This window comes from Podarcis bocagei, assembly GCF_964188305.1.
Source record: "Podarcis bocagei genome assembly, chromosome: 4".
NCBI classification, from domain to species: Eukaryota; Metazoa; Chordata; class Lepidosauria; order Squamata; family Lacertidae; genus Podarcis; species Podarcis bocagei.
Window position 1 is genome coordinate 80,411,381 of NC_138128.1, and position 15,488 is coordinate 80,426,868.

Below are 15,488 nucleotides of genomic sequence, written 5' to 3' on the forward strand. Positions count from 1 at the left end.
AGCCCCCCCCCAATATTGAGGGGGCTGCCACCCCCCACCTCCAATGGGCAAGTGCTGGCTAACCAGGTGGGGGGGGCGCCGAGGGCAATTTTCACCCTCTGTGCTCCTTGCCACCGATGGGCTGGCCTGCTGGGTGGGGGTGGGACAGGTCACGTGATGCCTGGCCCCCTTAATGTGGGGGGGGCAGCAAGTCGGTGCCCCTGCTCCCTAGATCTTGTGTAGCCAGGCCTGCAAGGATGCAGAATTGGTGTTGGCCCCAGAAAACCCTTTTGGTGATCCTGTCCCTGATATCGTCTCTGCGTTTTTCCCAGCAAAGGTGGCTGCTGATCCGTCCCATGTGCACCGCCCAGTTCACACTAACCTTATTTTGCCCCCATGCTGAAATTCGGCTGTGGGACCCAGTCCAACGAGAACGCCAAATCATTTCACCTCAGCTCTAACTGTGGCCAAAGCTTAACACTGTGTTAAGTCGTGCTTCAAAATTACCTGACAGTAATTTTGCTCACCTCTTTGTATGTATGTATGTACCTTTCGGGCCCGAGCAAAACAGGTCTTGGCTTTGTTAAAAGAAAAAAATGGCTTGCAGCTTTTAAAGACGCAACCTTGTTTTATCCCATTTAACTTTGATCAGTACCCCTGTTGAGCATGCGCCAGTGTCTACCAGCTGCACCCCTTCTGCTGTGCCGCCTGCTTCAGCCAATCAGCCCTCTGCTGCCGCTCACAGTGCCGCTCATCAGATGACCCTGCCGTCAGCCGCGGCCACTTCCATGGTGCACGACTCCATCTCGTCTTCTTGCCAAAGGTAATACTTTGTGCCTGTTTGCTTCACCTGTTGGCTTAGATGTGTGTAACATGGTTGGGAAGAGAATGAGGGGAGGAGTGGGGGAAGAGAGGAAGAAAACGGAGGATACTGGGGGGGAGATAACTATTTACCAAATTATCTGTAAGATTTATGAAGTGCTTAAATCAAAGCGCATTCTGAGCAGAGTACGTATTAAAACCTTGGTTGAAACACATTTAAAATCCACAAAACGGATTAAAAAGATATACCCAGAACGATCATCAAAAAACACACAGATAAAATCAGTAAAACCAAAACAGGTAACTAAAGTACCATATTTTTTGCTCTATAAGACGCACCAGACCATAAGACGCACCTAGTTTTTGGAGGAGGAAAACAAGAAAAAGAAATATTCTGAATCCCAGAAGCCAGAACAGCAAGAGGGATTGCTGTGCAGTGATCCCTCTTGCTGTTCTGGCTTCTGGGATAGCCACGTGAAGCCTCTTCAGGGCAGCGGGATGAAGGTTCCCCTGCCCTGAAGAGGCTTCGCACGGCGAAGACAGAAGCCAGAACAGCAAGAGGGATCGCTGCGCAGCAATCCCTCTTACTGTTCTGGCTTCTGTGATAGCTGCACAGCCTGCATTTGTTCCATAAGATGCACACACATTTCCCCTTACTTTTTAGGAGGGGGAAAGTGTGTCTTATAGAGCAAAAAATACAGTATATGTATGTGTAGGACAGGCCTCGTTGGCTTGGAATAGACATTTCTGTGAGCAAGGAAAAATTATTTGAAAGTAATTTAGATCCAGAGCAACAAAACAAATCAGAGGGGCTTGAAATTCTCTTTCTCCCCAAGTTCAACAGATGCTGTGGGAAAACACAGAGCTGTTGAAAATAAGTGGGCACTGACCCATTAAGTAACCAGGACAGGAGATTTTTGTAAAAGTGGAATATAAGTGGAATAAATCGATTTGGGGGTTTTAAAAGTATATATTTTGTAACTTTAGTGTTATCTGCTTCCAAGGCGGATAACTGAAATAACAGCAATTGGTGAGGTATGAGGGATATATTGCATGGCAGTTCCAGCAAGAAATTGTTAATTTAAAAGCAGCTGGTGCCTACGAGGATTGTGAATATGTATGTTTTTCCCTATCGCCCTGGCAAAGGAGTAGTGCTCAGGTAGTGTTCACAGCAAACCTAAGAGAGAAGGGTCTGCATGAAGAAGGGTTTCCACAAGTGGGGTTTGACATGTCCCCTGTCTGAAACCCTGGAGAGCTGCTGCCAGTCAGTGAAACACCATTCCACACACAGAACTTCCCTTCCGGCCTTCTCTTCCACCTGCTGTATCAAGCAGGACTTCAGCTGGGTCTGGCCACAAGCAGGGGGAAACAATGTACTCGCCAGGTGGGATGTGCAGGAGAAGACCCGACCATGTTGCTTGGCCCGCCCCACATTCACCACAAGCACATTTTGAGTCTGGATGGAAAAGAAGCTGTCTCACGCCACGCACCAAAGGCCGTGTGAACTACTTTCTAATAAAGTTCTCCTGTCCTGTTGATCTCACACCTGACATCTGGATCCTGCTCCCCTGTTGCACAGTAAGGGAACAGCCATGATATGTCCTGAGCCATAAGATTTGGATTCATAGACTTGGATTTCCAGCTGTTTTGGACTACACTTCCCATCATCCCTTGTCCTGCTAGCTAGGGATGATGGGCGTTGTAGTCCAAAAACAACTAGCGACCCAAGTTTGGGAAACACTGCATTCGAGTGTTTCAGAGAGCCAAATAATAGCGCTGTAGCAGCTAGGGCCTTTCTCTAGTTGAATCATTCATAATCATTCTAATCTTGACCCCACATGTTCTCTTTTTCCCTTGTAATGTCAGGCGTTCAGTCATAGTAACAAAGCAATACTTTTGTCTTCTGACATTTACTAAAAGATGATACTAAACAGCAGTGCTTTTTCTGGGGGTACGCTGGGGTACGCATGCCCCTAAACATTTTGTGAATCTTTGTACTTTTGTCCATTTACTTTATTTATTTTTCCCAATTTGAACTATAAAATGGTGATTTTCTTTAGTCAAAATGAGAGTGCCCCTAAACATTTTTTTTGGGGGGGGGAGCACTGCTTAACAGTCCTGAAACAGAAAAATGAGAACACCCATGTGGGCTAATAATCAAATGGCTTTAAATGCAAGGCTTTAATGGACTTCCTGAGATTGAGTGTACTAAATAGGTTTTGACTCAGCATCAGTTAAACATACTCCTGTGGAAAGGGAATCATGAATTTAAGAAACTTTAATCTTTTTTTACAATATCGACATCCTTAACAAACCTTGCGCTTTTTTTTTTTAACCTGGAAACCATGCACAGTCAGACTTGCCCAGTTCTCTCAGATTATTCCAAATTTCGAACCTGTTTTCCATTGCATTAAAAAAACACACACCAACTTTTGTCTTTTTTTTATTTAGCGTCAGTCACCAGTCTTCTACTTCCATCACCTGCCAGTCCAAAAAGAGGTATAAAGTGCGCCGCCTTTGTGCAGATGCTAATCAATTAGTGCACTGCTTTCCGTTTACCAGTTGATGGTTAGCAAAGCATTAATCTAAATAATTTTCTCATTCTCAGCAGTGGTTTTCCTTTTCTCTGACAACTAATAGTTTCCAACTGTACATGCTGTCTAAACCTGCTGCAATCTGCCGCAGATGCAATCACAGTTGCTTTCAGTGTTGCTGAGCTGTTCTTTGAAACTGTCACCAGTATCTAAACTGTTCTCTTCAAAAAAACACCACAGTCCCTCATCAACGTTTTAACTTTCTCCAGCAGAAATGCCAACTGATACCTTCCTACAGCTGACCTAACTTTGCTATAAAACCTTTTATATTAATGAAACAGTGGGCTTTTCTTTCTCTTTCTCTTTCTCTCTCTCTCTCTCTCTCTTTCAGGAGCCTCTGCGTCACTGCAAATTCTAATCCGCATTCCTATTTTGGCTGTATTGCTGGATGTTATCTTTTTTATTATATGAATTGTGATGCTGGGAGTTTTTGTCTTTGTATAACACCGTTTTTCTCCCTTTTTAATTTTCTTGAGGAAATTTCCTATATAAACAGTGCAATCGTACCTTGGAAGTCAAACGGAATCCATTCCGGAAGACCGTTTGACTTCCAAAACGTTTGAAAACCAAATGTGGCTTCTGATTGGCTGCAGGAAGCCATGGAAGCCCGGTCAGACATTTGGCTTTGAAAAGTAGTTTGCAAACTGGAACAGTCACTTCCGGGTTTGCGACATTCGGGAGCCAAAACGTTTGGGAACTAAGCTGTTTGACTTCCAAGGTACGACTGTACACTGTGACCTAATTTATTACACTAAAAAATAATAATTTAAAATTACACTATAAGCAATATATGACACCCTTACAGCTAGATGGCTCTAAGGGTGGTTTTTAAAAAAAATGAGCCTGTTTACCTGTGTAGAGGTTTGGTTGTGTAACAAACTGCCCTTTTGACCCCTGTCTGGACAACTAAATGGCCCTGGCAGTGACTACAGAAGCTGCCCACCTTTATTTTATACTAAGTGCAATACCTTGTTAGTTGTTGATCTGAAGTCTGCCAGGTACTGCTTCTGATCCAGTTGCCACCCCACCCCCATCCCCGGTGCAAAAAGAGAGGATAGCCTCAAGGTCTCTTGGTCAGAAACATCCTTTACTTCCACTCTGAAAGGGAGCCTGCCAATGTCTTCAATCTGAGCAAAGTGCAACTGCAGCAAGATGTAGCCTGACATTCCCTGACCAAACTACTGGAGTGGGGTGCAGCCTAAACGGCCTCTGTCCGCTATACCCGATGGAGCATCTCCACCCCCATCATTCAGTCTGCACACTGAGGTCCAGCACCGAGGGTCTTCTGGCGGTTCCCTCACTGCGAGAAGTGAAGTTATACAGGGAACCAGGCAGAGGGCCTTCTCAGTAGTGGCACCTGCCCTGTGGAATGCCCTCCCATCAGATGCCAAGGAAATAAACAACTATCTGACATTTAAAAGACATCTGAAGGCAGCCCTGTTTAGGGAAGTTTTGAATGATTGATACTTTATCATGCTTTTAATATTCTGTTGGGAGCCTCCCAGAGCAGCTGGGGAAACCCAGCCAGATGGGTAGGGTACTAACAACAACAACAACAACAACAACAACAACAACAACAACAACAACAACAACAATTCGACACCAGGAAGGAGATGGCTATCTAGATCTTCCTTTGTGGCTTCACTGTTCCCACTGAAATGAGTTCAGTTGAAATGGCTCCCCCCCCACTCCACTTTAAGAAACTCTCTCGTAACTACTTTAAATCACCGTCTCCCATGTGCACCATACGTGGCATTCCCAAGTCAGTGAACTGGCAAGAACAGTCACAAGGCAAGCTCAGTCTGCAGAGCATGAGACTCTCAATGTCAGGGCTGTGGGTTTGAGCCCCATACTGGGCAAAAGATTCCTGCATTGCAGGGGTTGGACTAGATGACCGTTTGGGTCCCTTCCATGATTCTATGAAATGCACCCCACCTTTACCCATCTTCCCTGGAATCTGAAGCAATGGACCATTTTCCCTATTGAAATCTCACCTTTTTCTATGGGGCTAGCCATATTTAGCGGCCCTAAGAGTTCTCCGATGTAATGTTTTGCAGATGTGCTAAGAGCAACCTAATGCCTCTCCTTTATTAAATATGTTTTCAACCCAGTCTTTTAAAACACCAGCATTAGAAGTACATGCTGGCTGTACTGAGTTTTAAGGTAACAATCTCTCCATCCTTGCCTCCGGAACTTTCTGGTAGGCTCTCACAACGTTCTATGGAAGCCACCATTCAACAGATGCTTCATCGGTCTTAATCCTGTGGTATATATGTATGAATTGCTCACAGCTTTGCTTTGGTTTTAGAGGCCCAGGCCAATCTTACACATCAGCTCCAGCTTCCCACAGCCCTGCTCCTTACCCAGGCTACAGCGAAGCCCCGGCTCCTGCCTCAAAGCCCAGAGTTGTCACCACTGCCAGCATCAGGCCTTCGGTCTATCAGCCAGGTAAGGAGACTTCGGACTGCTAACACAAGGGGCTGCCTTTTGCTACATCAGATACTACAGAGCAGTGTTTCCCAAACTTGGGTCTCCAGCTGTTTTTGGACTACAACTCCCATCATTCCTAGCTAACAGGACCAGTGGTCAGGGATGATGGGAATTGTAGTCTAAAACCAACTAGAGACCCAAATTTGAGAAACACTCGTAGAGAGCTTGCTTAGAAGCCATTATAGACATAGTGAGTCAGGTACTTGACTGGTCCACAACTCACATTTTCTGTCATTTTTGTTTACTATGTCTATCTGCTGCCTTTCTACCGATGCAGCCAAGGTCATTTACAGTTTAAAATAATGGCAAATAAGCATGGTATAAAAGTGGGGGCGGGGGAGGAATGAGGAAAATAAGAACATTCAGTACAAATTCATACAACATGTTTCAAAACTGGGGAAATGACCAAGTTTACTGAGGCAGACAGTTCTGGGAAGGAGGAGCCAAATGGCAATTGGTCTGAGCCAAGCCAATGGAATGGGCCTTGTTTTTGGCTCTCCTTTGGAAGCAGACAGGTGAAATTGTTTTGTTTTTTTTATTAAGTATTTTGCATTCCCATTTTCAGTGCTATTTTTCTAGAAAAAGAGGTGCCAGAACTCTTTTTGGATGAAGGGTGGTATACAAATGTAATACATTATTATTATTATTATTATTATTATTATTATTATTATTATTATTATTATTATTTGATTATCAGGAGCTCAGAAAGAACTGCCAGGGAATGTTGCTCTTGCCTTGCCTTGCCCTGTTGACAGGGTTGGGTGGAGGTTCTTCACATCCTGGGTGTCTTGCCCATATCCCTCTAGTCCAGCCTTTCTCAACCTTGGGTCCCCAGATGTTGTTGGACTACAACTCCCATCATTCCTAGCCAGCATGACCAGTGGTCAGGGATGATGGGAGTTGTAGTTCAAGAACATCTGGGGACCCAAGGTTGAGAAAGGCTGCCTAGTCCTTCACTCCCCCCTTCCATTTTTGTGCCTACAGGACATCCGTTCCACTAATAGAGACAGCCAGTGATGAGAGTGTTGGACTGTGGGGAGACCCGGGTTCAACTCCCCCTCCACCACAATGCAAACTGTGCAAACATGGGCCAGTCACGTTCTAGTAGTATATGGTTACCAGATTTTTTTCAATGAATCCGGGGACACTTTTTTTTTTTTTTTAAGCTGAGTAGCAACAGGGAGTCAGTAGTGTTGGATGGTAAGGCAAAAGACCCTGGGCCCAAGCACACATGCATATTGTATAAAGATGCAAAGCCCTTCTTTCGCACCCTGTGAAACATAAATGCGCAGAGTTTTATTAAAAACTGGGCAACAGTGCGCCGCCTGCCCGTAACTCCTGAGCCCTCCCCGATCCCCTTCCCCCTTTGTTTTGACAGATCAGGAGAGTCACGGGCGGGCGACCATTGCCCAGGAGAGGCCAGCCTGGTAGTGCAAATCTGTCCCCGGACAAATTCCGTCCCCGGAATGTCCCTGGGAAACGTGGCAGTGGCAGCCTCAGCAGCCCGGAGCCAGCCTGGTAGCGCAGTTGGCTCTGGCTGGCTTCAGGAGCTGCTTGCTGCCGTAGTGCAGGGGAAATGGCGGGTGCCACGGCAGCGAGCAGCTCCTGAAGCCAGCCAGAGCCAACTGCGCTACCAGGCTGGCTCCGGGCTGCTGAGGCTGCCACTGCCATGTTTCACAGGGACAGATTTGCAAATCTGGGGACATTCCGAGGACGGAATTTGTCCGGGGACAGATTTGCAAATCCAGGGACTGGATCCGGGAACCGGGGACGTCTGGTAACCCTATAGTAGTATAACCTACCTCACATGGTCATGGTGAGGATAAAATGGGGAAGGGGAGAACTGTGAAGGCCACCTTGAGCTCCTTGAAAGGAAGAGGGGGGACGTGAAAATAACATAAAAATAGCAGCTTTACAGGCAACAGCTGAAAATCTGCCTTGAAATATAAATGCTCTTATGCTTCACTTCAAATGATTGCTGTGGCTCCTTGGTGGTATCGAATTGCCAGTAAGAATTCTTACATAGCTTAGCAATCGTTTGATGTCCTTTGGTTTACTTTAAAATAAAACTAGACACCCTCAGCATGCTTTGGGGAACCTAATCGCTTTTTCAGAAATCTGTCGTAGGATTGCAGGTTGCCGTTTCCGAATCTAGTCACAAGGTGGCAGGATGCCCTAGTTCTTTTTCTAGTTTTGTCAGAACGCTGAGCAATTTACAGACTGACTGCTGTTTCAACTCCCAGGCAGCAGGACTGGAGCAGATTCAGATGTCAGGAGTGGGCCTGACATGCTGTCAGAAAGAGGTGACAGTCCCTTTCAGCCCTTTCCCTGGAGGTGGGTCGCTGTCAGGAAAGACAAGCAATTCCACTGTACTGCAAGCAGCTTCTTGGAAGAATTTGAGAAGCTGCTTGCAATACAGTGTGAGAAGCTGCCAGGAAAAGGAAGGGAGGATCCCATAAGCCTTTGCACTTGTCTGAACGGGCTCCGGTTGCAGATGTGCAGGCGGTCTCGTTCCGTGGGTAGCTGTGCGTATTTCTGGCCAGGCCGAAATTGATACTTAAAACAAAAATAACTCTGGAGTCATTTTGAAATGAGCTTGTGATCCCCCTCCCCCTTATTGTCTGTCTTGTTAATAGCATACACTCCAAAATTTCTGAAGAAGAAATTGGGACACACACCCCGACTAGCCCTTTGCCACTGCACTGCTTGCATCCTTGCACCCCCCAAAATCCACTGCCAAAGCTTACCCACCCACTGCCTTGCCAACTCAAGTGTGTGCATGCCCCACTACTGCACAGCACCCCACACTGCCGCACACCCGCCACTGTGGCCACCAACACATGAGGAGGGCCACAGCGGCGTACTTCTGGAAGTGGCGCTGTATTTCAGGAAGCAGCGGCCTTCCTTGTGCGTGTGCAAGCGGCAAGGTGTGGAGCCAAAGCACACGTCTTTCGGTTCTGCACTCTTTTGGTCCCCCTTGGCTGAAATGGTAGAACACTCTGGGATTGAATCAGAAGCGAGGGTGGCTTCTGTAATTCCAGGATGTACCCGTAAAAATGGGACAGTTGGAGGGCCTGTAACAAGAGAGTTGGAATTTTAGTTAGTGTTTTAGCAGTTACATTTAACTTACTGTGTTTTTATTGTTGTTAATATGCCGTGCTTTAACCTGCCTTAGGGTTGTGAATCAAAAGAGGGTGCGCTAGAAACTGAAATAATAATAATAATAATAATAGGATAGATGAACCTCACTTAAGGCCCTAGGTGGGGATCATATTTTAAAGTGTTCTCTTACCTATTTATTTTTAAAACCTCACTGAAAGCAGGAAGCTAGGACAGTCAGGATCACGTTGGGCTACAACCTTTCTCGCTTGCTTGCTTGCTTCCTTACTTGCTAGCTTTTTATTTACCGGGTATTTTTCCTTACATGGGGGAGCATTAAAAATGGCATTCCCTCACCTGCAGCCCTAATATAATTCGTTCCAGCCATCCTGTCACATGTATAAACCAAACTGACTTTTCTGCATGGGGGCAGCCTGAGATGCTGCCGTTACGTGCGAGAGGACAGTACCATCCAGGTACCCCCATGTCTGAAATGCTTTGAAGTGAGAGAATTTGAAAGTAAATTAGATATGTAAAAAAAGAAAAGAAAAACCACCCATCCTGTTTTGCAGTTCTCAGCAAATTTACCTGGGAGTAGATAAAAGAGAAGAAAAATATTTAAGCCAAAAAATCCACTTACCTGTGAGTAAGTCCTACTGAACACAGTTGGCTTACTTCTGACTAAACTTGCTGAGGGGTTGCACTGTATAATTAGAATGTAGGAGAGCCTTCTTCAAAGATAGATGATAGATAGATGATAAATAGATAGATGATAGATAGATGATAGATAGATAGATAGATAGATAGATAGATAGATAGATGATAGATAGATAGATAGATGATAGATAGATAGATAGATAGATAGATAGATAGATAGATAGATAGATAGATAGATAGATAGATAGATATAGATAGATAGATAGATAGATAGATATAGATAGATAGATAGAGATATATAGATGCAGCTAAAGTGGAATGGGTCTAACTCTAAAGGAAACTTTGCTATGCAAGAGCACTTCATACAGGAATGTGTTCCTTACAGGTCCTTGTGTAGCCAAGTTTAGGCTGCTGGGCCTTGGAATGCTCAGAGAACAAAGGCATTTGTCATAGTCAATAGCAACACTATTCTCCAAGTTAAAACATTAACCAGAAACCAGGAGCTTCTGCACGGAATCTGGCCGTCTGCTCCACAATGTGATGGTTTGTCAAGACTGAGCCAGGGGCAGCAGTCAGAGGTGAACCAATGAATACAAAAAAGCACATATGAGCAAGGAAGACCTTATAGCGCAGGCAAGAGGCCAGCTGACCCAGGAAGCCTTTCATAACACTTCTGGTTTAATGCCCAGCCTGAGTGGGTGGGGCTAGTTTGGAGTTTGAAAATACGCCACATAAAATGCAATAATTGGGTTTGCCATATTTTGAAGAGCAAAAAAAAGAGGACCCATTTGCCGACTTCTGCTTTTAACTGTTGATCGCTATGACGGCTCTCATTTTAAAGGTAAAGGTAAAGGGACCCCTGACCATTAGGTCCAGTCGTGACCGACTCTGGAGTTGGGGCGCTCATCTCGCTTTCTTGGCCGAGGGAGCCGGCATTTATCCGCAGACAGCTTCCGGGTCATGTGGCCAGCATGATTAAGCTGCTTCTGGCGAACCAGAGCAGCGCACAGAAACGCCGTTTACCTTCCCGCAGGAGCGGTACCTATTTATCTACTTGCACTTTGACATGCTTTTGAACTGCTAGGTTGGCAGGAGCAGGGACCGAACAATGGGAGCTCACCCCGTCGCGGGGATTTGAACCGCCGACCTTCTGATCGGCAAGTCCTAGGCTCTGTGGTTTAACCCACAGCTCTCATTTTACATACCCATGAAAACTTCCAGGACGTGTCCTGGAAAAAGAGGACACGTGGCAACCCTTTTCTTAGGATGTGGATAGGCGTGATGAGGCCATCTCTTCTCCCCCTCGCATAGTTACTCAGATGACCAAAGTTTGTCAAGGCTAGGCCTGAAAGTTGGGCTCTCTCTCCCGCACTAGGAGTGCCATTTAGATAGTCCCACCCCTCACCCCATTTTAAATACATTCATTTTAAAAAACACTTTAAATATATTTGTGTGCACATTCTCATACCCTCCAACACTTCTCTGATGAAAATAGGGATGTTCTCTTCCATAATAATAATAATAATAATATTTTCTTTTATTTATATCCCGCCCATCTGACTGGGTTGCCCCGGCCACTCTGGGCGGATTCCAACATATATAAAAACATAATAAAACATTAAACATTTTTTTAAAAAACCTTCCCTCTACAGGGCTGCCTTCGGTTGTCTTCTAAAAGTTGTATAGTTACTTATCTCCTTGACTTGGGGGTCACATAACTCCATACCCTCCAACATCTCTTCAGTGAAAACAGGGTCATCCTAAGGAAAAGCAGGACATTCCAGGATCAAATCAGAAACCAGGATGGCTTCTGTAAATCCAGGACTGTCCCTGGAAAATAGGGACGCTTGGAGGGTCTGCGTTCTACTTTCAAAGTACATTCTTTCCTTCAGAGAATTCTGGGCTCCATAGTTTGTTTAAGTGTTGCTAGGAAATGTAATTGTGAAAAGTAAACTCCAGTGCCCAGAATCTGAGGGAAATAATGTGTTTCAAATGAGCTCTAAAGGCATAGCATGTACACAGGCCAAGGGAGAACCTTCACACACACACACACACACACACACACACACACACACACTCTCTGCATGCACGTAGAGGTGTTTTCACAGGATCCAGAACCCTGAATTTCTTTTTCAGGGTTTGTGGTTGTGGAAAGGGAACCCTTTGTGTGCACACCTCTGAAATGAACACACTTGGCGGGAGAGCAGGGACTGCTGCCATGATCCTGCTCCTCCCTCCACCCCCAACGTTGAAAGTGTGATAGGGGATCCACACTGTGGTGTATACATAAATGACACAATGAGATATAGGTATGATTTCATGTTCAAATGAGTGAGCACTGATTCTTGGAGGTGATGGCAGGGAGGGAGGGGAAACCAGGAACGCTACCAACTCAAGAAAATCACATTGTTTAATTACAGAGCGTGGAGGTGGGAGGCTTTTGAACTTGGCAATTAGAGATGAAATATCGCCCTCTAATTTTTACTGACTTAATAAATACCATGAGACAGAAATAGCAGGGCCCTGGGGCTTAGGGTGATTGTGATGGGGGGCAGGCGGGCAGGGGATTTGATTCAGATATCTTTAAACTCTGTTTACCTTTACCGCATGAAAAAGATGAAGCCTGGAGCTAAGGTGGAGGGTGCCTGCTTGCGAAGCAGGGATATTTGTAGTTGCTGCAGGGGAAATGGGGAGGGGAAACCAAACAGAAGGGGTTTTTGTTTTTAAAATACGGGCGAGAAGGAAGAACAGAGCGTGAGACAAGATTTTATTGGGTGCCTGTCAAGAATGCTTATCTAAAACAAGCTTGTTATTGACAGAGCAAGAATCAGACTTGGCACATGTACACACCGTGCCTTTAATGCACATACAAAACACACGTGTCAGGGAACTGCCATCAGAGCATCAGGTGGTGGAGGGACTCAGGCAGGATGAAAGAGACTCAACTGCTGAAGCAGGGACCAGCAGGGGGAGGAGTGGGTCTCTGAGGGAATGCGAGCAGGAGGGAGGGCTCAGGGAGGCTTCCAGCGAGAACAGTGGGGAGGTATCGGAGTCTCCCATAGGGAGACCCATACCTCGCAGGAAACTGTCACGCCGTGAGTCCAGGAGACGCGTTTCCGTTAAGGAACTTCTTTGCTGGAAACGCTTCCGCAGACAGCCACTGTCGGACTCTACTAGTGACTAGAGCAGACATGTCTGAGGAGCTCCGTCACACACGGAGGTTTGTGGGGGCGCACAAACTCTGAGGGAGCACGTTTTCACGCACAAGCAGCTAATCAAACCCTCACAGCAGTCCGACAGTCTTTGTACGCTGCCTGTGCAAGAGAAGGCATCATGAGCGAACCAACCGGAACCGGAGGAGCAGGGGCTGGAGCTGGTCCAAGCTTGGAAGATCGATACCGAGCGTTGGAGGTTCAACTGGCCCTGCAGACGGCGAGGCTGGAGGAGAGAAGGGCTCAGGATGCAGACAAGAAGGGGAGAGCCACTCAATTCCCCAGAAAGGTACCAGGATTGGTGCAGAAATTTGGGGGGGACCCCAAGGACTACCATGCTTTTAGGACAGAGATGCAATATGCCCTTAATGTGCAGTTCGATGAGTTCCCTGATGAGGAATCGCGAGTTGCTTTTGTAATTGGGCATCTTGAGAAAGGGGCTAGAGACTGGGTTCGACCCCTAATGGCAACGCACAATGACATACTAAAGGACACAATGAAGTTCTTTCGTGCAATGGATATCATGTTTTCCAGCGATATTGAGGAAGGGGTGGTGCGCAGACAGCTAATGGCTTGTAAGCAGGGGAGTCGATCTGTACGTGAATATTGGACTGAGTTTACCATGCTGATTCACAGACTGAGTTGGGATTTATCGGCGGCACCCGTTCAAATGCTATTTGAAGAAGGTCTTTCTTCGGGGGTGAAAGACGAGCTGGCACGGAGCCCCAGGGCGGAGTCTATGGATCAGCTGACCAAATCTGCGCTGACCATAGGAGCGCGGCAGGAGGCAAGAGCCTTGGAGAGGCGGGAAGGGAGAGGGGAACGTTGGAAGGAGTTCCGCATTCCAGACATTCCTGAGCCAGCTTTCCCGCCGGCAGAGCCGATGGAAATCGGAACAGCGCGCGCGCGCGCATTTTCAAAAACCAGCGAGGGAGCTAAGAAGGAGGGAAAGGGCCCCCGGAAATGCTATCTCTGCCAACAGCCAGGCCACTTTGCCAGAGTCTGCCCCCAGAGGAAGGAATGGCAAGGGATGGTGGGAGCTGTTGAGGGGGGAGAAGAAGGGGGAGCGGAGCAGGTAAAAGCCAACGCCTGGTTGCCACAATTGGGGCACTGCAGCCAGGCCAAAGAGCAGTGAAAGTGCCCGTGCCAGAAGCTCCTCGACCTGCTCTAGTGATTGAAGTGTCGCTAGAGCTGCAGAATGGGCACCCCCTAAAAATAAAGGCGCTATTGGACTCAGGCAGCTCCTGCAATTTTATGAGCAAGGAGTTTGCTGCTGAACACCAGATACAGACCATCCCTTTAAGCAACCCCCTGCAGGTGACCACGATTGATGGCAGGGAGTTGTTGGGAGGAGGAGTCCGCTTGCAGACTGTCCCAATGATAATGAGGGTGGCAAGGCACACAGAACTGATAGCGTTTAATGTGGCCACCCTGGGAGGCGCTCCCATTATTTTGGGAATGAGCTGGCTAGCTCTACATGATCCGCTGGTTGGCTGGCATCAAAGAGTGGTGTCCTTTGGTTCAGCACATTGCCTAGAACACTGCAAAGGGGAGAAGGGTTCAGTAGGGGCCCAAGCCACCCTAGCAGGGACTGAAGTAATGGGGAAGGTGAAGGTACCACCACAGTATGCAGATCTCAGCGACGTGTTCAGCGAGAAGGAAGCTGACCAACTACCACCTCATAGACCCTTTGATTGTCAGATCAATTTACTCCCTGGAGCACAGCTTCCCGTGGGCAAGTTGTATGCCATGTCAGACAGGGAAATGCAGGAGTTGCGAGGGTTCATTGACAAGAACCTGAAGAGAGGCTTCATCAGAGAGTCCAAAGCAGCAGGGGGGAGCCCAGTGTTCTTTGTGGACAAAAAAAATGCGGACAAGCCGAGACTTGTATGTGATTTTAGGCGGCTGAATGCAGTGACTGAACCGGTGGCGTTCCCTATGCCCAGAATTGATGATATTTTGACCATGGTGAGGAAGGGAAAGATTTTCACAAAGCTGGATCTAAGGGGGGCGTACAACCTGATACGCATAAGGAAAGGGGATGAATGGAAAACCACCATGTTTACCCCTTTGGGGGCGTTTGAATACCTCGTTATGCCATTTGGATTACAAGCAGGCTCCGCGTGTTTTCAATCTTTTATGAACCACGTGCTGGGCCCTTTGCTCTACAAGAATTGCGTTGCCTTTCTAGATGATGTGTTGGTGTATTCTGAGAATGAGGAGCAACATGTGAGAGACGTCAGAGAAGTGTTGAGCAGACTGCAAGCCAACAGGCTGTGGGTCAAACTGGAGAAGTGTCGGTTCCATACCAAGGAGGTGGAATTCCTGGGGTACCGCCTGTCAGACAAGGGATTGGCCATGGATCCCGGCAAGGTACAGGCAGTGCTGGAATGGAAAACACCCAAAACCAAGAAGGATGTGCAGAGGTTCCTAGGGTTTGGAAACTTTTATCGTAAGTTCATCCGCAACTTCGCCCATCTGACGGCGCCCATCACTGACTGTCTCAGCAGTAAGAAGAAGTTTGTATGGACGGCGGAGGCGGAGCGAGCGTTTGAGGAACTGAAAAGGGCCTTCGCCTCTGAAGAACAACTTCTGCATGTGGATTTACGAAAGAAGCTAAGGGTTGAAACAGACG

At 46.9% G+C, this 15,488-nt stretch overlaps 1 protein-coding gene across 12 annotated transcripts in view; it reads left to right on the plus strand.

The window, feature by feature from the left end:
* The window catches only part of LDB3 (LIM domain binding 3), a 161,177-nt gene that overhangs the window by 128,089 nt on the left and 17,600 nt on the right, over positions 1-15,488 (plus strand). For 6 of the 12 annotated variants that reach the window (XM_081190846.1, XM_081190852.1, XM_081190856.1 and 3 more), the window contains 3 exons: positions 632-802; positions 3,253-3,300; positions 5,704-5,843. In XM_081190846.1, coding sequence (XP_081046972.1) covers positions 632-802; positions 3,253-3,300; positions 5,704-5,843 — 359 coding nt within the window. The remainder of the gene's footprint in view (positions 1-631; positions 803-3,252; positions 3,301-5,703; positions 5,844-15,488) is intronic. The other 6 variants (XM_081190857.1, XM_081190847.1, XM_081190849.1 and 3 more) reach the window with 3 other exon arrangements.